Source organism: Bactrocera tryoni, chromosome 5, assembly GCF_016617805.1.
Source record: "Bactrocera tryoni isolate S06 chromosome 5, CSIRO_BtryS06_freeze2, whole genome shotgun sequence".
NCBI lineage: Eukaryota > Metazoa > Arthropoda > Insecta > Diptera > Tephritidae > Bactrocera > Bactrocera tryoni.
In genome coordinates, this window is record NC_052503.1 from 51,849,596 (window position 1) to 51,873,892 (window position 24,297).

The 24,297-nt window shown below is 38.9% G+C and overlaps 1 protein-coding gene across 1 annotated transcript; it reads left to right on the top strand.

Moving 5' to 3' along the window:
* The first annotated feature begins 10,546 nt into the window (after positions 1-10,546).
* On the top strand, positions 10,547-19,856 carry LOC120778112 (protein odr-4 homolog). The gene is made up of 5 exons (XM_040109815.1): positions 10,547-10,726; positions 15,884-16,076; positions 17,163-17,247; positions 17,302-17,424; positions 18,799-19,856. Exons 1-5 carry the CDS (start codon positions 10,634-10,636, stop codon positions 19,667-19,669), a joined length of 1,365 nt encoding a protein of 454 aa, XP_039965749.1. The 5' UTR covers positions 10,547-10,633; the 3' UTR covers positions 19,670-19,856.
* The last annotated feature ends 4,441 nt before the right edge of the window (positions 19,857-24,297 follow it).

Consider the following 24,297-nt stretch of genomic DNA (forward strand, 5'->3'; position numbering starts at 1 on the left):
TGTAGAAATTAATGTGTGTGAAATCACGAGACACATTTACAAATATACATATGTTTTGATAAATTTATAGTGAACGATATATACATACGCACATACATTTTTAATATATGATAACATATACATATGTATATGTATATGTGTATACACCGCTTAGGATAAAAATTTTCTAATTCTTATCCGCGCACATTAGGCTGGTGTCCAAATTTTTACAACCTCGCGACATGGCTCATACCGTATAATTTTCTTCACGTAAGGAGTTACGAAAAGGAGTTTCATATATCAAAACGATAATATGACCTGAAGAATTGAACACCAACTGCTTGCTTGTAAAAAGTATAAAGATTGGACAGTAACCTTTCCAGCCCTCAAATAACGAATAAAAAATCTCAGTGATTCTGAAATTATACCGAAAACATCGGTCAATCTGTGAGATATCGAAATAAAATGAAGTGGAAATCGGTTCATACACTTCACCTAACTGTCAAATACCTTATATAATCATTTTGCAACTTACGGTTAACTTTATAGTTAAAATTAGTATTATCGATTTATGCTGTATTTTAAATATTTCCTCGCCCTGCTGTTTCATAGTAACTTCTTCTTTACTGGCGTAGCCAAATTAACAACAGCGCGCCAGTCGTTTCTTCATTTCGCAACGTGGCGCCAATTGGAAATACAAAAGCAAAACCAGGTCCTTCTCCACCTGATCTTTCCAACTGAGTGGAGGTCTTCCTCTTCCTCTGCTTCCCCGGCAGTTGCTGCGTCGAATATTTTCAGAGTTGGAGTGTTTTCGTCCATACGCACGACATGGCATAGCCAGCGCAGCCGCTGATCTTGATTTTTCGATCTCTTAACATATTGGAATATATGTTTTTGTATTTTTGCATTTGTATCACAATGCACTAAGTTTATACCGATTACGTTAAAATGCATATTTCGCATATTAATCATTATTAATCGAGACGAAATCCAAAGCCCCCTACTTAACATTTAGTTATGCGAATTTTTTATGTCTACCTATACATATGTACATGCTGTATGTATGTTGTTCAAAACTTCCCTGCAGAGAATCATAAAGTTCTTATTGAAGATGTATACGAAGGAGGTATATCGAAAAGAGAATGTAGAGCTAGTGCAATTCTCTGCTAGGTCTTTTCACATTCAGATCACGTGAATTTCATATACCACGAAATGTTTCAGTGATAATGGATTTGAGAACTGTATTTTGTGCTGGTTCAACTGAATACATCTGATAATTCCGCCGGTTTTTGCACAAAACAAATTGACTGTTTAGTTTATTATGAGTACTTCTCCATGTTACGTGGAAGTATTTTAACTTCTTCCACGGATTTTCTTCCTCTTTTTCCACAACTCCTCTTTTCGCAACTGTTGTGCGGTGACCAGCCTACAGCATCACTGGATCATTTGAAATCAAAAAATCAAAATACTTTCTTTAGTTTATCTTTCAATTGACGTCGAGTTTTTTTTTAATTTTTAGATTTTTCAATTTTTGGTACCATTTTCAAGCCAAAATGACGATTTTAGACGAAAAAATCGACCTATTTGTTATAGTAAAATTCTTAGAAATTATAATTATGTAGAATATTTGTACAAAATTTCAAAACGATCGATGCGGTAGTTTTTTCTGTAGGCTGGTCACCGACTTTAAAAATGACATATTTGGGAAAATCGATTCAAAGTTTTGTACACTCACTCACTCGCAGGTAGTTAGAGGTACCGTTATTCAACCTGTTGTTACTTCGTTAGTTTTTCTCCGAATGACCTAAAACTTTAACACAATGTTCTTGAGATGTTGATGGTTCAGAAAAAAAAAATTTAAAAAAATGGAAAAAAAAGATGTCAAACTGTGAGATATGTTATTGAAACTCCTATGGGATTTTTTCCCAATCATAATGTGCCCTTATACGGAAGAAGGGAAAAATGTGATCTATACTACCCTTCCCTAACATAAGATTATCAATGAAATAAACTGTATATTTTTTCAAAGTAAGATGTGATTAAGCACTGAATATGTATGAAATTTATCCAAACCCTGTTTTAAACCTTATATCCCTAATATAACAACTTTCGCCCCTCTATTTGCTTTTTTCTCAAATACCCAATATACTTCTGGAATCTGAACCAAAAATACCACGTCTAATTAACTCTGAAGACTTAATGACTTAATAACAGACACACTCATCATAAAATAATTCAGAGTTATGAAAAATTTGTTACTACAATAAAGCAGACATACTCTTTTTTGTCATGACGTGAAAGGTTATTTGAAGAAATCCCAATTGCCATACAACTGAATGGCGTGTGTTTATTGGTAGCTCAACAAAAAGTCTAAAAATGAATTTAATGGAAATCAATTGCCGATTTCAAAACTATATTAATGTCACCAACGCATATTAAAATGGGTCTTAAATCTTTGTAAACCGTTCCTCTCCAAACCTTTCAGAGATGAAAATAAAAGCTGGAATATTTGTAGAAATGCCTCAACTAAAAAAAACTTGTGATATATTTTCCGAAGTTACTTATGTAGTTATTTACGCTATTTTACTGTTCACGGTTTGTTCACACAAAATATACTACTTTTATACTTTTTTATTTCTTCTTCTTTTCGCTACGTGGCGCCAATTGGAGCGAAGCCAGGTCCTTCTCCACCTGGTCTTTGCAACGGAGTGGAGGTCTTCCTCTGCTTCCCCCGGCGGGTACTGCGTCGAATACTTTCAGAGCTGGAGTGTTTTCGTCCATTCGAACAACATGACCTAGCCAGCGTAGCCGCTGTCTTTTAATTCGCTGAACTATGTCAATGTCATCATATATCTCATACAGCTCATCGTTCCATCGAATGCGATATTCGACGTGGCCAACGCGGAAAGTACCGTAAATCGCAGAACTTTTCTCTCGAAAACTCTCAACGTTAACTCATCAGTTGTTTCCAGGCTGACATTGTTGGTGGTGTTTACACTAGTTCCCAAATATACGAAACTATCTACAACTTCAAAGTTAAGACTGTCAAGAGTAACGTGAGTGCCAAGTCGCGAGTGCGACGACTATTTGTTTGATGACAGCAGATATTTCGTCTTGCCCTCGTTCACTGCCAGACCCATTTGCTTTTCTTCCTTGTCCAGTCTGGAGAAATCAGAACTAACGGCGGGGGTATTGAGGCCAATTTTTGGCGCATGGTGAATATCTGGTCGGTTGTTGATTTTCCAGGTCTAAGGCCACACTGATATGTTCCAATCAGTTTGTTGACGGTGGGCTGTAATCTTTCACACAATACGCTCGATAGAACCCTATACGCGATGATAAGGAGACTCATCCCACGGTAGTTGGCGCAGATTGTGGGGTCTCCGTTTGTGTGGATTGGGCAGAGCACACTTAAATTCCAATCGTTGGGCATGCTTTCATCCATATTTTACAAAGAAGCTGATGCATGCTCCTTATCAGTTCTTCGCCGCCGTGTTTGAATAGCTCGGCCGGTAATCCATCGGCCCCCGCTGCTTTGTTGTTCTTCTGACGGGTAATTGCTATTCGAATTTCTTCATGGTCGGGCAATGGAACGTCTGCACCATCGTCATCGATTGGGGAATCGGGGTCGCCTTCTCCTGGCGTTGTGCGGTCACTGCCATTCAGCAGGCTGGAGAAGTGTTCCCTCCATAATTTAAGTATGCTCTGGGCATCGGTTACAGCATCACCTTTGGGGGTTTTACAAGAGTATGCTCCGGTCTTGAAACTTTCAGTTAGCCGCCGCATCTTTTCGTAGAATTTTCGAGCATTACCCCTGTCGGCCAGCTTATCAAGCTCTTCATACTCACGCATTTCGGCCTCTTTTTTTTCTGTCTGCAAATGCGTCTCGCTTCTCTCTTCAACTCTCCGTATCTGTCCCATCCCGCACGTGTTGTGGTCGATCGTAACGTTGCGAGATAGGCAGTCGGTTTTCTCTCCGCTGCAACATGGCACTCCTCGTCGTACCAGCTGTTCTTTTGCATTTTTCGAAAACCAATGGTTTCGGTTGCAGCTGTACCTAACTTATGTGCAAGAAATCTTGAACATTTTCGAAAGCTGTTATATGTTCTCTTTTTGTTTTAGTCCCTATGATGATGTCATACATACAGCAATAACAAAAATAAATACCGTCTGGTGATATATTGACCATAGCATTAGCGAACTTAAGCACATAATAACCAAAGCAGTTGCCTCAGCAACACCAAGCAAAAATAATAAGCTGTCTAATCTCTTAAAAATTACAAATGCTGAAAAAGAAAAGCTTCACGCAACTAAGAATGCGGATGGATACAACCTTGAAAACTATATAAAAAACAAGCAAAACTACCTTTGGAAAGTCTAAAAACATTTAAGCTTGGAATAAATTCAAACTACACTCAAAAAGTACTACAGCCCATCTGACAACCCTCTTATATGAGAAAGCCATCGACGTTAATTTTTCTCCAAAAGAAAACGCGGTCAAAAAGCTGAACTTTGTTTACAAACAGAATGAAGGTAAACCATGGGCACTTATCATCAAAAAAGTTACAAATGCATTGAATAGCCTAACAAATACCACGTTGGTGAGGGTGGAAGAAGAGAGAAGTAACTTCGTTCTGATTTTATCACACTATACAGGGCTCTTGACAGAGACGTTCCACCAGTATGGGATTAAAAGCAGTCAGAAAAACAAAAATAAGTTAAGGGCAGTATTTTTGTACATAGGTAGAAGGCTGCAAAGAATCAGCCAGACTAATTAAGATATTGTCTAAAGGACATAACAATATATCCCATTTAAAGACGACGTTGTGCTTGGACATTGTTTGCAGGAGTGTCGCTAGAGGAACTTATGAAAACGTATTTCCCTGGTTGCTGGCAAACAGTAGCGAAGGTACAACTGTAACTACCTGCAAACACAAAAGATCAATCAGGACTACATAAGCTACAAACAGCCAGTTAAAGCGCCCGCATGAATGGGATCACTCTCATAATGATGTAAAAGCTAAAAGAACAAACAGGCTTGAAAAGATACAGGATGATATGATTTCGAAGTGGTTTTTCGTACATTTTTAATGTCATGATCTGTAATTTATGTTCATTGTATTCAGTAATACTTACTATTTCATCATGGAAAGATATACATACATTCGCAAGAACAACGTTTACGTATTATTCAGTTTTCGTGCGCTTGTGTATTTTATGATAGTAATAATCGTCCACCGAAAACTGTTTGATAACAGGAAGCAAGGTCCAACATGGGCATAGTCTCTTGCGCAAACTGCCGGCTCTGCGACATGGAACAAGAAACACCAGCACAACTGATTTTGGATTGTCCAGCAATTTGCAGAAGCAAGCTTAAGGCCCTGGGTTCTATCTACATGGACAGGGATCACATCACCTCAGTAGCGCCCAGCAGGCCCCTGGATCTATTCAGGTTGCTGCACCTTGGTAACCATATGTGATATAGGAGATTGTATCTTCTCTATTTAGTTCTGCAACGCGAATAGGAGCTTTAAAAAACATGAGCTCCTTTCGAAAGTAGCAGTAAGTTGGGCCTTCAGGATAAAAGAATTGGAAAATTGGTAAGCGAACTGATATGGACGTAGCGACATCCTGAACCTGCTTAATCTAGGTAAATTAGACAATATCATCCCGAGTTAGATTTCAATGGTCACTTTAGGGTAAGGATACCCTCTAGACGTGAATAGAGAAGAGGGTTTGTAGGAGAGGAGTAGGGGCAGGATCCAATGATCTTGAGATCTCGCTTTATATCCGTCTACCAAACTTACCCAGAATTTTCGAAGCGGAAGTGCCTGGTATAGAGAAGGCCTGTAGAATTATATTGAATAACCATAGGAGAACACGGAAAAAAACCATATGTATGGATAAACAGACTGCAAATAGCTCAGAGCAGATGGAAATCAATCATATCATGCAAGATAATATACAGATATGACTCAAGTATGACAAGAATAACAACAAGAACTTATTAAATAGATAAAGAAATAGTACATACAGACTTACAACCACTATAACGGGACGCTGGCTCTTTGGAGAGTATGCACTAAAAATGAGCCTGCCATATGACAATATTTTCCACAGCTGCAGCTAGAAGGGAATAAGGAAACGTATTTTTAATTTTCCTCTGAATGCCCAGATCTATTACGAACGTGATACAAAATACTAGGAACCCATCAGGCACCAAACCTTGAACAAAAAGCATAACATACGTAAGTAGTTTCATCGACAGTACCAAATCGCTTGAGCGCAACGTTGAAACGAGATAGCAAAAGTACAAAGACCTACAATATTGCATCAATATGGCGCATTCAGTTCTAATTGAGCCCATGGGAAGCACTAGTACTTTCCTATATGAGGCTAAAAGATGTATTTACCAGATTCAACCCATTTGCAACACTCCGGCATAGTAGATCAGTAAAGATTATCTGCAAATTTCAATTATATACATATCTCACATACGGACCCATACTTTCGATAAAATGTCAACTACAAGAACTTGGGTCCACATATTCGGTATAAAGTGAACAGTTTAAGTAATTTTTGGTCATAATTATTCAACACTTTTAACCCACATGTACCCCTTGCTACTGCGGTGCCTATATTATATCTTTATTTAGTGCTTAATTATGACATTTTATGGGTTTTCGGTCAACAGTGTTTTGTGGGCGTGTCAGTGGTCCGATTACGCCCATCTGCATCTTACGTTTTTTGCAAAGGAACGTCAAGAGTATAAGGATTGAAATCCATGGAAAGGTCGAATATCATCATGGTAGATAAGCCGAGAAAGATTTAGCACAATCTAACCCTGCTTACATAAAGAGTACTCCGCAACAATTTAACATTTGTTATATACGGTCTTAATAGGAAATAACTTTACCATACTTTCCATTTGGTTAAAAAATCAACATGATCCTGGACCACTTTCATATCCCATTGTGTCGCCGTGTTCACCAAGAAGCTAATTCTGTAGACTTATAAACTCAAGAATATAGAATAGAAGAATGTACAGAGAAAATAATATCCTAGTAAAGCAGGATTTTTGGAGGATGGAGTCATGTGTCGACTTTTATGCAAGTGAGGAAAGTTCTCTGATTGCCATTCACTTGGGAGTGGCCAGAAACGAAACAACTCACGACTTCCGGTCCTAGACCAAGTATCCTCTGGGTAGCAAAAGAACATCCGTTTGAAGGCGAGCTAAAGTGAGAAGGCGAAACATCCCCTCCACAAGGTTCTGCGCTGGGTTTGGGACCCAGCGCTTGGAACGCACCTATGAAAACTGCTCCCGCCACGATATAAAAATCGTGTATGGCGACTTTAACGCCAGGATGGACAAAGAAGGTATCTTTGGCACTATGGTCGGTAAATTCAACCTCCACGATGAAACATCCTCAAATGGATGGGGGCTGATCGACTTCGCCAGGGCCCGAAATATGGTTATCTCTAGTACTAAATTCCAGCACAAGAAATTACATCAAACTACCTGGCTGTCTCCGAATCGAAAAACTGCCAACCAGATCGATCATGATAGACGGCAGACACGTCTCTAGTGTTCTAGACGTGTGTACGCTCCAAGGTCCTAACATCGACTCGGACCACTATCTTCTTGCAGCCAAGATTCACAATCGCCTCTGCGCAGCAAAAAACGCACGTCAATAAACACAAGGAAGCTTCGACGTCGATAAGCTGCAATCACAACAGATAGCCGAACGATTTTCTACTCGACTTGCACTTCTGCTCTCTGAGAGCACTCGTCAACAACTCGGTATAAAGGAACTGTGGAACGGCATTTTAAGCTCCTTACGTACAGCTACAGCCGAAACCATTGGTTTTTGGAAACGATGAGTAGTGCCGTATCGCAGTGGAGAGAAAGCAGACTACCTACCTCGCTTCGTTACAATCAACCACAGCAAGTGCGGGATGGAATAAATACCGAGAGTTGAAGAGGGAATCGAGATGCAGTTGCAGACAGAAAAAGAGGTGAGCTTCTACACATGATTCCATCCTTCACAAATTTCATATTTTTAATGGTTTTAAGCAGGGCTTCCAAAGCCCTTTGAATCTGAAAATAGGGCAGCTGAACCCTACCCCCAAAGTGGGGCTTACGACCCCACATATATTAAACCTTGTGGAGCTTGTTTGCTGAGAATTATAGGAGCAATGAAAACTACTTCAACAAAGGATTTGAAGATTATCCTTAACATCCAACCAATACACATTCAAGTGAGGTTTGAGACAATGCTTACTGCCAACCGGCTTGTGATTTTAGGTCACTGGAGCCAAGCTAGGCATCGCTATGGGCATGTTATTATGCTCGATTTATTAATGAACTCGAGTTAAGCTGGCAATGCGAACGAGTAAACACTCGTTTTCATTCCTCCGTAAAAAAAAAAAAAGATTGGACCAATGGTTCCGTGACCGACAGTTCCAACCGCAAAATTTACATATTCACTGACGGATCAAAGGGTGAAGCAGCAACAGTTACGTGCTTTTTCTGTAGTAATCCATTCACGAGATTCGGCAAGGTAATTAAGACCATCCGTGTATCCAATAAAAGTCGCATTGCGTAAGGTTATGTAAGAGGACAATCAATAGACTTTTAGCCGGTAACTAACTTAATATGCTATGCGAATGCCCAGCCTTCAGCCGGTTGAAAAGGGACATGTGTCACGACTACCTGTACTCTAACTTAAGAGACATTGGACAAACGCTCAAATAGTTCGTGGCCTTAATCAGAAACCACCCTGTGAGGGGACAATCCTTGTAGCGTTGGACTTGTCAAAAGCCTTTGACACAGTCAGTCACACAACGCTACTGCAGACATTGAAAAAACTACGCTCATTTCAGGACCGAAGAGGTGGACCATGAACTATCTGAGCGGCCGTCAATCATCCGTACTGTTTCAAGGAAGAAATTCAAAACTGAGAAATATTAAAAACTAGGGTTCCTTAGGGTGGTGTCCTCTTCCCGCTATTGATAAACTTCTACATTTCGAAACTCCCACAGCCACCAGAGGGAGTTTCAAAGGCAAACAGTTATCTCTCTGACCTTTCTCGCTTTTTCATGGATAATATGATGCGAGACTCTTTGATTCGAGAGAGAGCTGTCAAAACTCGCATTTTTTATAACATTTGCCAATGATGCCACTGCTGAGAAATATTAGATTGGGTATGTAATAAATTATACAAAACACTACATTAAACACTTTGAAAATGCATACATATATAAATGCTAAAATGCAAAATCATTAATTAATTTATATAAACATTTATTTTGCCAAAATATGTTCGCATAGTTCAATGAAATTTCATTTCACACTAATTTCGACAAGTAATTATAGCGGGTTACTTCTGGCATCCCGCCTTTTCTGAAAACAGCTGATCGAAATTCCCTGATCTCCTTCGCTGTCAAATAATCAGGGAACGCGTTTGAGAGAAAAATGAGAGCCAATGCGAAAGTCTCGTATCATATTATCCATGTCTTTTTCTCTGCACGGAAATCAATACTCTCCTCCATCAAATCCACAGCGACCATATTTACAAACTAGAAGAAGGAGTACAGACTTGACCTTAATATTGCAGTCGATGGCAAGATTCCGACTGTCAATAATTCTAAGATGTTAGGTGTAACTTTTGATAGTCTATGCTCCTTCACTCCCCATACGACTGCGATTATCGCCGTGGGAAAAGGACGAAGAAACGTTGTTGGCAACTTACAAGGAAATTGGCCAGCCGGTTTTCAATTACGCAGCATCAATATGGTCGCCTGGATGCAGTGGAACGCAGATGATACGCAAAGGATGCCTCCTGATGTATTGATGTATCCTATTGACACCTACCTAGTGTAGCCCGTGTGCTCCCAGTTAAGGACAATAATGAACTCTTCTCCTGCTGGTGTGTTTTCGCAGAAATCTCCCCTTGGACTCGACCGGACTTCGAACGCAACAATCTTCACAGTGGAGCCATCAACACTTTCAACGACTCCCTTTCAGTGAATGGCGTGCTCGGAGCCAAACCACCACCCATCGAAGACGAAGAGCTCGAATTGCCGCCAGAAATGAGAGTGACCCTTGTGCAGCTTCGTTCTGTAGCAGGTTAAACTCCTACTTATTCCGAATAGACAACGACATATCCAATATATATTCTGCGTGCACTGAGAATCCGCAAGGCACTGGCCACCTCTTTGCATGCCCCACCAACCACGCTCATCTAACACCCTTCTCCCTTTGATCCGATCTCGTCGAAACAGCAATTTTCCTGGGTTTTCCGTTAGATGACGTCGACGACAACTTGGCTAATCCTTATCATCCTAACGGGGGCTAGGTACCCTCTAGAACAACAACAAACACAACATTTAAAGGAACAGTGTTGCTTATACTAATAAGTTTTTGTATGCCATATATTGTATTCCTTAAGTAATTTGGAGTCTCCACTGCCAATACATACAGCATTACAGTTAGTATACCATAACTGTTGCTTGCCGATACGCCGAGTTAGCGAATATATATCGATTATATTGTCGACATTTTACCAGAGGTAATTTCTACATTGTTTGCTAAATCTGACATTAGATTTAGTTGTTGTTGATATTATTAATTGTGTACCACGTCTACATAATAATGGCGTCTGTTTTGTTAAGTAAACTGGATGTTGGATATCTGGAGAAGTGCAGTGGCGACAGTGGTCTTAATTATGGCATTATCATAGGCCAGGTAAGTTCAACTTTATTTATGTTCATCTATTGAGCTGGCATTGGCTATTTGCTATTTAGTGAATAGTCGAAGTCGGTGACCCGGTGGCCTCTCGCGTTGGATATGTTAGTTTCGTATGACCTCTGATAGATGTTCTGCTGTATACTGTTCAATTGTTATTAATGCAGTGAGGCTAGATATTTTTCAGGACGCAATTTGTCAAAGCTGCACGGCGGATGGAGTCATGTGTAGAAGCTCACGCAAGTGAGAAAAAGTCCTCTGATCGCCATTCACTTGGGAGTGGTAGAAACGATTCTTTTACATATGGCTGAAGCAGCTCACGACTTCCAGCTTAAGAACATCCGTTTGAAGGCGAGCTAAAATGAGGAGGCGAAAAATGCCTCCACAGGGTTGTACGCTGGGTTTGTGACCTGCCACGTAAAAAACGCCCCCAATGAAAAGGAACGGAAGAAAAACCCCCCTTATTTTGACGACCATGGCAAACGAAATAAGGATTCCGATTTGAGGACATGCACCTGGAATGTCCTGTTCCGCTGCCCAGCTGGTTGATGTCCTCGTGAAAATAAAGGCTGACTTCACCGTTCTAATCGTTGAGCATACTTTCGTCTGATCTTATTTTACAAAGAAGCTGATCCATGCTCCTGATCAGTTCTTCGCCGTGTTTTTAATGGCTCGACCGGCAATCCGGCCCCCGTCGCTTTGTTGTTCTTCAGTTGAGTAATTGCTATTCGAACTTCTTCATGGTCATCGATTGTGGAATCGGTTTCGACATCTGGTGTTATGCCTTCACTGCCGTTCAGCAGGCTGGAGAAGTGTTCCCTCCATAATTTTAGTATGCTATGGGAATTGGTTACTAGATCACCTCTGGGGGTTCTGCAAGAGTATGCTTCGGTCTTGAAACCTTCTGTTAGTCGACGTAGAATTTTCGAGCATTCCTCCTGTCGGCGAGATTGTCAAGTTCTTCATAATCGCCCATTTCAGCCTCTCTTTTTCTGGCTGAAAATGCGTCTCACATCCCTCTTCAACTCTCGGTATCTATCCAATTCCGTCGATCGTACCGTTGCGAGGTAGGCAGGCGGGTGCGAATCTTGACTGCAAGTGGTCCGAATCGATATTAGGACCTCGGAGCGTACGCGCGTCTGAAACACTGGATACGTGTCATGCGTCTATCACAAAATGATCGATCTGGTTGGTGGTTTTTCGATCCGGACACAGCCAGGTAGCTTGATGAATTTTTCTATGCAGGAATCTAGTACTACAGATAACCATATTTTGGGCGTCACAAAATAGTGGCAAATCGACCTTTATTTTATAGTAGTATTTTATAAAAAAAATTCGATCCAGAATCCATCATTATTTTATTTTGCAGGTGACCACAAGGGTAGAAATCATGGCGTCGAAGACAAAGCCTTTTTTCCCCCTCTACTTCGAACATTAACATTTTTTAATTACTTTTGTGTACTCTTTAAAAAAATAAATGATAAAAAAAAAATTATAGTAAAAATGTCGAATGTGTACTATTTTTTTATCAATTGCTAAAACACCACTCGACATTCGACCCTCTGAACAAGAATATGCTCTTAAGGGGTTACAATTATTTTCTCATATAAAATATTTTATTATAATTTTTTATTGTTACAAACATACACTATTAACAAAGAAATTCTGAAATTAAAAAAAAAAAATATATATATATTTTAAAGGAGAGGTTAGGGTTTTTAGACGGGTTTTTCCTATATATAATTTTTCAGTCTGTGTTCACTGTCATTTCAAAACTACTGACCGATTAATTTCAAACTTTGTACACACTTTTAACATATAAAATACCGCCCCAAAGTTTAGTATTTTTTATCAAAGGTGTGAAAACCACAGAATGGCGGAATTTTTGGTGGAAAATAACATTTTACACTTTAAATGAAAACACAATTATCAGAGAAAAAAATTATTCAGCCTAGTAATGAACACGGCAAATTGTTTCTTTTTCTGCATGAAAAAATTACCCTATATTGTCAATAGTGTGCTCAATAATGTACAAAAGGCCCGAAAAAAATTGCTCAAACCATATTGACGAACTAAATTCGCCAAAAAATTCGGCCTTTACGACGCCATTTCCAGTGACCGCTCGGAAAAAAGATATGCCCGAGTTGGTAGGATGACTCTTTACCTGATCGTCTAAGGTGAAAAAAATACGTGTTTTAGTTAAAACATTTACTTCGAACTTGGTCAAAGGAAAAAAAAAATAAAAAAATTATATTTTTAACAAAAAAATTAAAATTTCAGTGAAAATTTTGTGACATTCTTGAATTCTTCTTCCAAGGTTTTAAAAATTGTATCTCAAAGACTTGTGTAAAATTTCATAAAGATCGGTTGAGTAGTTCTCGAGAAATCTTGCCAACCGATTTAAAAGCACAGTTGCGAGAAAAACGCGTTTTAAGACGGCGCACTTAGCCAAGCTAGCCTCGAGCGCTTAAGTTCTCAAAGTCCATGTAATCTAATTCTAGCAGGTATTGTGCCGAAAATGTCGGTAAATGTGTGAGTTATTTTTATAAAATTGGTTGCAAGATTGTTTCTCGAATTATTTCGACGGGTTTGTATCATTAGGAAAAGGAGTGTTAAGTGAGTTGCTTTGCAAATCACCTAGAAAATTTATTCCAACCCAATTGTCCAAAGAAAAACTTTAAGTTGGCAACCTTGCCCAATACCGCTAACGAGTCGCTTGTGTCTATTAGGCCTTCTACTTCTGAAGTTACTAGAATCATAAAAGAGCAAAATCCGAAAAGGGCATCAGGACACGATAATATTACTCCAAAAATGATAATTGAGTTACCAAATATTGCTATAAAATTGCTCTCCTTGCTCTTTAATGCAATTCTTGGTTTCAGATACTATCCAATTTCGTGGAAAAAGTCGCAGATCATCATGATAGATAAACCTGGTAAAGACCTAACACAGCCATCTTCTTACAGACCAATAAGTCTCTTACCCTGTATTTCTAAAATATTTGAAAAAGTGTTACTATCACCAATTCGGTTTTCGTGCTACTGTAGAGCAAGTAAATAGAATTACGAACCAAATCAGGAAAGCATTCGAGCACAGAGAGTACTGTTCAGCTATTTTTCTAGATGTAGCTCAGGCGTTCGTGAAGGCCTTTTATGGAAAATCAAAAAAGGTTACCTTACGAATTACATAAAACTTTGGAGTCATATTTAAGAAACAGGAAATTTAGAGTTTAAGTAGCAGACTTCATATCAGAAAAACGAGTAATAAGTGCTGGTGTACCTCATGGTAGCGTGTTGGGCCCAATTCTGTACATAATATATACAGCAGACATTCCAACCTCTACTAACGTATTGACATCCTCTTTCGCGGATGACACAGCTCTAGTAAGCCGTTACAAATGCCCCATCAGAGCATCAAGAGTATTAGAGCAGCACTTAACTTTTGTCGAAGAATGGCTACCCAATTGGCGTATAAATATTAATGAGCAAAAATGCAGGCATTTTACACACTCGCTAAGAACAGAAACGTGTCTGACAGTTAAAATAAACAATGTTCTAGTACCCCAAGCGAATGAAGTAACTTATCTTGGGATTCACCTGGATCGAAGGCTCACGTGGCGAAAACATGTAGCAAGTAAAATAACTTACATGAAGTTAAGAGCAGCAAATTTGAATTGGCTTTTAAACAAAAATTCTAAACCTAGCCTTGACAATAAAGTCCCGTTATACAATGCAATCATAAAACCGATTTGGATGTATGGCATTCAGCTGTGCGGTACGACCTGTGCAACTAATATTGATATAATACAAAGGTTCCAATCTAAAATTCTTAGAACAATCACGGTTGCACCATGGTACATACGTAATGAAAATATTTATAAAGATCTCGATATTCCTAGGGTAAAAATCTAGATAGAGGACAGCAGAATGAGATATATTTATAAACTTTGCGAACATCCAAAACTATTGGCTAATTCCTTGGCTAATTGACCGAAGCGTCAACTCTGCATATTTCTGCCGCTACAATAACAACCTGGTGCAAGAAGTTGCGTTCCGTACTGCTTCAGCTGGGAAATTTGATAGTAGTTCACAAATTCTACCAGCGGGAATGAATCGAGTGGTGGCAGAATTCTGCCGATACAACAATAACAAGAGAGCGGTGTCAACAGCGATCACCTTTCGGAATTGACGTTCACCAGTGAATATCCGTAATGATGGGTGTTGCGCTGAAGGTGCTCTCAGTGAATTCTGTGAAGCCGACCTAGTTAGCTTTGTTAAACTTAACGTGGGTGCGGTTTCTCGAACGAGATTATTATGGGCAAGTGGTCTGATGCTAGAGTTAGCGTATGCCGCCAGGTTATGCGTTTTATCAGACCACCACCAGAGATTGTTATTTAAGGCGGGCTGCTACAGCTCCCCATAATTCTTCCGGGGCTTCCGAAAACAGGCTCTTCATCACACCCCGCACTTAGTTTTTTTTGCCACTTCAGCCACCGATGTCCAATATTTTTTGCTATTGTGGAGTAATCAGAAATTTTCATCTTTTAGAACATCTACTGCTTGCAGTTTTTTCTCCTTTTGTATGTCTCGCTTTTTATTCATTTTCTATAAAAGGACATGAACTGTTGAATAAACATTGATTAGGCAGACTCAGTAATTAATAAATATTTTTTTAAATACGATCTTTCTTTACCCTTAAGATAATTCCCACACGCATTAACGTTTATGTAGGAGTGACTAAAAACGATGACTGTAATAAATGTAAGCCTATAGTCCAAAAATTAAAAAAATTGTTAGAAAATTAAAAATATTAGTAATTCGATAGCCAGGTATTGGTCTTAAATAGGCTCCAACTATTCCAGGCGTAACCTTTGGCGTTAATGCAGCAGGATCAGGAGGATACCGAGCAACCCTGTTACCTATCCAGGCAGGGTTAGATCCTCGAAATAACTTCCTCCATCCCCAATTTATCTATAATCTATAAGTTAATAAGATACCAAATTTGATACTAATGCTATTGAAGACTAAATTCTAATCATATCCAGCGAGCTCCTTGAAAATCCGAATTTGGTTGCTATTCTGACAACTAAACAAATCTGCATTGATTTTCTCAACAATCCTTAATATTCATATGTTTTCTGTAATTTTATATTTATAGAATGTTAAATCGGAAAGTTTCTTAGTAGTTCATCTTGCAAAAAACTGTGAAGAGGACATGGAAATCTTGCTAAAAGCCAACGAGAATGAATTAGTACAAGGACCAACCTCCATAGCCGAAATCAGCACCCAAGCTTTAGCTACGCAGTGGACTGCTGCCAGCAAAATGTGTCCTGGCTCATTTAATGTACAAGGTACGTAAGTAAAGGAGATGCTTTTAACACTAGACTCTTAGTTGGGCTCTTTATTACACGCAAATAAACGGAAAGTCGATAGTGTAATTACCCGTAGGTTAGTGTGGTGCCTTCATAAAGCTTCATTTATGGAGAGATAATCTATGACATCCTTTTCTATTCACGAGGCATTATGTTTTTTCGAAGTGAGGTGTTTTTCGCAGGCATAATGATTATTTTTTTGCGTTATTAAAGCCCAATAAACCTGCAGGTGGGATGATGGTACGTGATTCTTTCAGACAGGATTGAGCGAGCGGTGCCAGCAGCGATCTCCTTGTAAAATTTTCATTCGAAAATGATTACGTCCGTAGGAATGGATAGTGTGGTGAAGATGTTCTCGGTAAATTCTGTGAAGTTAACAAATGTACAGTTGTCCTCAGAAATAAAAACAGAGCGTTTCCCGGTTCAAAGATTACGAACCACACCTAGCGATGGTAGTACCATGCGTGTATCTGTCCCGGAAAGATATGCCCTGATATTCTAGGGTAGTATCCTGTGGTCGATCTCGCCGTCGATAAGTTAAGTTATTTGTGCAGTATGAAGAGTAGGCCTCCATCATTATCTCGCTTGATCCGACTGGGAGTCATGTTGCCTAGTTGAGCTCCTTTGTTGATTACTCCATATATCGTTGACTGAAAGAAGAAAATCAACATATTCGCATAACCAAAAATGTATGACACATAAACAAAGTCACTAATGTGGAAACGCAGCTTCTCTTTCAAATGTCTATGATGGGTATATCACGTTTGGATATATCAAAATTATTCACCAGTAAGTAACTGCTGGAGCAATCGATTGTCAAATAGCGGGAAATTAGTTGCGCGCCTTATGGTGCACTTTAAGTAAACAAATTTAAAAGTTCTGTGTACTCCTATCCCTTAATATTTATTTGTATGCTTAAGAAGGACTGTATAGTCTATAATTATAAACAAAAAATAGTATCTATCATCACAAACTATGTTCATGACAGTAATACGTATATTTGTATCATACTTTTTGACAAAACAATGTTTTAAATGATTTATTTCTTGTGTTCTTATTTTAAAGGCGTTTTTGTTACCAGTGAGAAGCAGAACTTTGATGATGAAAATACAAATATTGCTGCAAAGAAAATGTTGCACGAGTTGCACAAGTATGAAAGCCTTCTATCGTAAAGATATGAACAAATTAAATATTTTTATTACAGTATACTTTTTCAGGGTAATGTTTTCTGTGCCTCAGTTGATGAAGAGAATCCAGCTTTGATATTTCTGGCATATTCAGCAGCAAGCAAAAAAGCAATTTGTCAAGCTTATACGAATGATATGACGTAAGTATAATAAGGTTTATTTTTTTTTAAATTTTTTACACTCTCGCAACATATTCCTGTAGAATAATATTTGTTCACCTAACGGTTGTCGATATTTGGTACTGGGATTCCTTGTAGTAAAAGGCACATTTGGGCTGAAAATGTATAAAAAGTGGGCGTAGCCCCGGCCTCTAGCTGGTTTAAACTACATACATATGTATCTCAACACCTTTGTGGTTATATCAACCAAATCTTTTCGGTACATCGACAGTGGGGAAGTGACAGGGGTGTATCGTTTGTTTTTTCTGGTTTTTAAATTATATAACTCTTGAGTATCACGGATTTGTACATTTACTTAAACCTATGCATGTACGTGCAAAAGCAAATTTAAAAAAATATAAATAATCGGTTGTATAGGAGATATACATATGTTATAGTTGTACGATCTGATCATTTGTCGGAAGATCAACTGAATATCAAAATGCACCTACGTATTAAATTTTATTCGGCTGTCTCAAAAACTGACGAGAAAATTGTTATAACCGTTAACAAACCTTGCCTCAAAAATCGCTTACTCGAAACCGGTTTTAAATAGATAGATAGAAAAATAAATGAGGTTTGCACCGACACCAAAGGTCTATTGTGCCCTCTCCTAAGTCACAACGACTCACTTACACCAGCATATTGATGAATTCCAACAGACTGCTAGGTGCTATTGATCTCTATTTGAAAGCATGTATTCAAGGACCTTTATACTACGTCTATAGACTGTAGTGCAGTGTTTTAACAGGTGTTCTGGAGTTTCAGGCTCCCTGTCGCAGAACCGGCAATTTGCGCAAAAAGCTAGGTCCATGTTGTATAAGTGCTTCTTCAGTTTACAGTGGTCAGTGTAGAATGTGACAAGTAGCCTCAATTTGTCTCTAGGAAAATTGGTTGGCTCCTTTATGGTATAATTACCCACCGCGATTAAGGGTTCCGACCCTACTGGCTCATAAGCCAGTTCATCCTCGGCTATACCTTTTTGACCGCGCACCCAGATGAGATGCACTTTGTTACAGTCCGCTAGGCCGCTTAGCCGTTCTCTACACTCCTGCGCCAGTAGCGATCTCATAGGCAAATGTTGCCTTGTCGCTAAGTATAGTTATACGTTCCTTGCGATTGGATTGGCGTTTTAGGTTTATATCCATGCAGCAACTTATGCCAAAGGCCTCTGCTTGGAAAATGCTCGGAAAACTTCGCAAAGGCATAGTTCTCACTGACTGCAAGTGTAAAGTAACCAGCGGTAAAACATAAAAAAAAAGATATAAACCCATATTTTTATGCTTACTTACTTTATTGATGTTCTTGGCGTATTTTTACTTGGCAATTAATTATTATTGTTTCTCTATTTTGCAGGGGCGGCTCGTTTGCATCCATGAATTGTCAGTTCATAGATAAATCTATAGACTGGCATACTTTTGAATGTTGCTATGAATTGGATGAAATATTTCCAATATTTGATGATTCCCAGAGGATTAATATAGAGAATCAATTTCAACGTGCTTTGTTAGCAATGAAACGAAGTTTATCCGAAAGTGAAATGTTTATAGAAAACATTTGGGTGGATGAATCCTTATCTCTGGATGGATTCGCAGCAAACAATCGAAAGAAAGTCGGGAATGAAAACTACAAAGCAACTATATTTTTACCAGTAAAATGTCATCAATATAATGAGCACTCGGTTAAAGTACGAAAATTCAATGGAACAATTAGACTTTCTGGCATTATTTTTTCCAGAATTTGGTGCAGCAATAAAAACACGTTGGGTGATGTTAAGCGATATGTACAGAATGATATATTACGTTCATTAGCGGCCAGAATTCAAGTTTATTGTGACGGATTAACCGATCCTCATGTTAGTAATGACTCCGTATTTATAAGTGAACCTCCGCGACGTGTTTTCTTTAATTTATTCGCTGATGGAACAATCAATCCAATACAATTCTCAGAATATATATTTCGTGGAGAAGCGCCAACAGTAGCTGTGGCCCAAGCTAAACAAGTTCTCGATTTAGATATTAGTTTAGAAAATATTGTTGCAGACTTAGAGGGCTTGCCCGATGATGAAATATTTAGTGATATCTCGTTAAGTAATGTACAAAAGAATTCTACGCAACCGATGGTTAACACAGAAAAATATTTAACACGTTCCATGTACATATTAGGTATAACCATCTCTCTGTTAGTGCTCTTATGTTCTATTTGGTTGCATTATTTCTTTCCTTAATTAGACTTCTACCTGTTGATAATTTTCTAAATAACAAAAGTTTTATATATAAAGCGCATTGTTTGTTTGTTTAATATTCAGTTTTATTTATTTAAAAAACTTGTACATTATATCATGTCTAAACAAAAGAAGGTTTGTAATTTAATCAATTTGAAAAATGGTTAATAAAAAAACATATTTTCTCGTATATCTATTGTCTAATACCTTCTTTGTTATACATACATAAGTATATCAATTTCAATAAGTTTAGTATTTATGAGTTGCGTTATTAGCAAACAATTCACATTTTAGAAAACTCTTCCTTTGAAGAGCTTAAAAGCACTCAAACATGTTTGTAAGAGATTTGAATGGTAACTCGATCCGATGTGAAGAGAAAAAGACAAATTTAAATTTGAATTTTATTTTCTGTTTTTGTAAATATGCAAATATATGTATGTTATATAATAGAAATATTTTAGAAAATTCGGTAATAAAAAACCAGTACAAAAAGAATGCAGAAAATTGTCCGAATCAAGTTGTCGGGCTTGTGTCACATGTGTGAACGCAATGAGCGATACTAAAAGAGGACTTACATACAACTTTCCTCGCTAGGTGTGACAGTTCATACTGAAACAACGAAGCGAGGAAAACAAGCCTCTGTATGAGATATATGACGACATTGGCATAGTTCAGCGAATTAAAAAACAGCGACTTTTCTAGCTAGGTCTTGTTGTCCGAATGAACGAAAACACTCCAGCTCTGAAAGTATTCGACGCAGTACCCGCCGGGGGAAGCAGAGGAAGACCTTCACTCCTTTGGAAGGACCAGGTGGAGAAGGACCTGGCTTTTGGAATATCCACTTGGCGCCACGTACGGAAAAGAAGAAACGACAGGCGCGCTGTTGTTAACTCGGCTATAATCGCCTAAGCGGTGTCTACGCCTATAAAAAAGAAGAATGCACATATGTACATATTAAATGGCAATGTACAAAATTTTATTCGAAATGAGCACCTTTTGTATTGCTCGCGCTTAAACACTCCAAACCTCTTACGGTTAACGCTGGGCTAAAAAAAAATATCGCAGCCGCACAAATTCTAGTTGTTGGCAAACGTTTGCTGAGCTCACTGGAGGTCCATAGATCCAGAGCTAGAACACAATAGGTTATTGAAAAACCAACTAGCTTCCAATCTGAGATTGGGATAAAGGTGTCCTTCCTAGTAGATTCATCAGCTTTACAGTTTTCGACGATTCCGCTGTGACCGGGCACCTTCATCTTCAATCCATCAGTGAAAAACTACATTGCACCTCTTTTCCAGGGGCTTCGACCCGCTCACAAATCCCTCGCAGGTGTGTGAGCAGAGAAGGAACCGCCAGATGAAAGTTCCGCGATGCAGTTATTCAGATTGTAATGAATGAATCGAAGTAGTATAGAATTTCCGGCACCTCATATACCCAACATCCCTAAGTCTGATATCAGCATTCGCCGAAAGCACCTACAAGCTATATCTTCAGATCCCATAGCATTGACTGCCATTGTTGATGTTCTTAGTGCACTAAGATGTCGATAAAAGTCGTTCTTTGAGCACGCTCAAACTGTTTAGCTGGTGCGGTTTTTCCGATCTCTCTCCACCGGACACTGACCCCATAAAACATTATCCGCCTAGCTACGGTCTTATAGAACTAGAACACCACATTTGTTTTTCCCATCTTTTTTTCAATTGCTCGATAGCCATATCTAATCCATTTCTATCTGCCCATTTTACCACATTTAGATATTCTTGGGAGATATCGTAAATGGTGTTTAGGAACTTTCCTTTTACTAGATGACCGCCTCTTTCTCAAGTTTCTCAAAAGGTAGTTCACCACTAGTATCCATTATTCCCACACTTCCATGATCCCATCGGAAAGGAGGCTATTCTGATATGTTGGGGATTAACTTCGACCTAAAAGTTATCAAGAGCTCTAATAATCGCCACAGACCGTACATTTTTAAAGGCTAAACGGGTTGGTCTTCTCGACCCCAGCCGCGAGCTTTTAAATGTGGTCCCCGAACCTACCATTAAACTAGCATAGGTTCCTCAATCTTACCTACGCTCCTGCCGGCAGAGTTCTGCTGACTACCTTACCATCCCTACCGCGCAGTAACTGCGCTTTCAAATGTAATTATTTTCGCTGGCTTTCGTGAAGGGCGATTCCGTTAGCCCAGACAGTGGCCCATGCTGTCCGATTTCAGTGTCGGTTCTGATCTGTTTCCATTTATATCCGAAAGTACTCCGAGGCCTGTCAGGGTTTCAATAGGACGGAGGCAGTCTCGACTTTAATATGTCAATCATATTTGTAAGATGTCACTTGCACATACCCAGGTGACGGAATACTTTGACCACTAGCGCAGGGTTCAATCAAGTCTAACAAAGCTTCAGCCCTGATATTATAGTCCGACTCAAATCCGAGGCCAAGAAGACTGTTAGGATTTCTCACAGACCATGAAGGCCGCAGTTCATTTAGCGATACCCACGGAAGTGACATACCTGGCATCTCCAACCTTACATAACCTATCTCAATTCAAACATAGAAAAGAAATATCTGTAGATAACAATACCTATTTATGTAAATATGCAGTGGCGTAGCTACAACATCGGGCGCCCGGGGCCAAGGCTATTCTGCCGCCCCCCTTTATCTACCTACCTAAATATCTTCGATATTAAGTATATAAAATTTAGGAAGGCCACGCAAATTCTGTAGTTCCAAAATTCTCACAATACGGTTTTTGAGGAAATTGATAGTAAATTTACAAGACATCTTATTAAAAGCTATAAAAAAAAAAACATTTTCGCCCTATATCTTGTACACTTTTGACACAATTTTCAGGAATTTTTGCCCGAATTGGAGTTTTAAAAAACAGCGAAGATCGTTTTTCCGTCCCCAAGACGTTGCGCTCGGGCCTCGACTTGCAACCAGTGTGTTTATAGCAGCTGTTTATGTCAGTGGACCTCAGTACTGTTAGTCGAATTTTAAAATTTAAATCAACGTATTTGTGTTAAATTTTGAAGACATCAAAACAAATTTTACGCGAGAACTGAAGTCCATCCCGGAAAATGCCCATAAAAAATGTTTTGACGAAATAAATGTTACTTTGAAGGCGATAAAATAAATTTCGATGATTGAAAGAATTTCGTTTTAATTATAAATTTCCGATACTTTCTTGACAGGGGTATATATGACGCCATTTTTTTTCAGCTCTTTAGACATTTCTCTTCAGTAAGGTTTACCATTTCATCATGGAAAGATATACCATCCAACAAAGAGACGAAATTATTACAATTTACTACCGAGATTCGGAGTCAGTGACCTTAACTTTAATAGCGCTTCGCCCAATTTATGGTCCCCATAATCGCCTTGCCAGATCAACAATTGATCATGTAGTGGAAAAATTAGAATCCACAGGCACATTTTATACTACCGAGCCAGTGAGACAAAGAAGTGCCTGTAGTGTCGAGAATATTGCTGCCGTTATCGCATCAATTGAGGAAGACCCAAATCAGTCTCTCACATGTCGTTCTCAAGCGTTGGGCATCTCTGTGATGTCGTTGTGGCGAATTTTGCGAAAAGATCTTGGCCTACATCCTTATAAGATCAAATTGATGCAAGAGTTGAAGCCGCTTGACTTCGGCTGAGCAACAACTTGAAAATGATCCGGATTTTCATCGAAAAATCATCTTCAGCGATGAGGCTTTTTTGGCTGAATGGCTTTGTCAATAAGCAAAATATAAGTTGTTGGTCAGGCAGCAATCCACACGTACTCCATGAGTCTCCATTGCATCTCGAAAAAAATTACGGTTTGGTGCGGCTTATGACCCGGCGGCGTCATTGGTCGTACTTCTTGCATGATGATCAAGACCGGCACGTTACTGTGAATGAGAATCGCTTCCGCTCAATGATAACATAACACTTTTGGGCCGAATTGATGATATGAACTTGGACAATATGTGGTTAAAACAGGACGGCGCCATAAGCCACATAGCGAATGTCACAATCGATTTATTGAAAACCAAGGTCTATGCCAACAAGCCAGCGACGATTGATGAAGTTCGTAAGAATATAGAACGTGATTCGGCAGATTTATGCTTGAAAACTGTCGAAAATTGCGTTCAGCGTCTGGACTTCTACAAGCGTGCCCGTGGTGGTCATGCAAAAGAAATCGAGTTTCATATATAATGACATCGAATGTACTTTCATAGGAATAAAGAAACAATAGAGGACACATCGATTTTGCCGCTTTTGCTCGCGATTTAAATATAATTCATTGCTTAGAAATCATTGTTTCAATAAAATGATAATATTCCCAACCCTATGATTCTTCTTAGATATTTACTCTTTCGCTATCGTCGCTGACCGTATTGTGGAGGTTAAAAGACGACATAGTGATTTTGCAATGCTGGTTAGAATTTCAGGCAAGCCTTCGAAAAATACTTTTACAATGAATGCTAGCAAAATTGAGGCTACTAAATTAAGTTAATTACTTATCAAGCATCGGAGCTTTGAAAAAAATGTGCTATATGTCCAAAAGCGTAACTTATTACAATATCGATCTGCCTAATGTCACCATTTTTCAATCCAACATCGCATACTGTTAATGAAGTTTGGAGCCA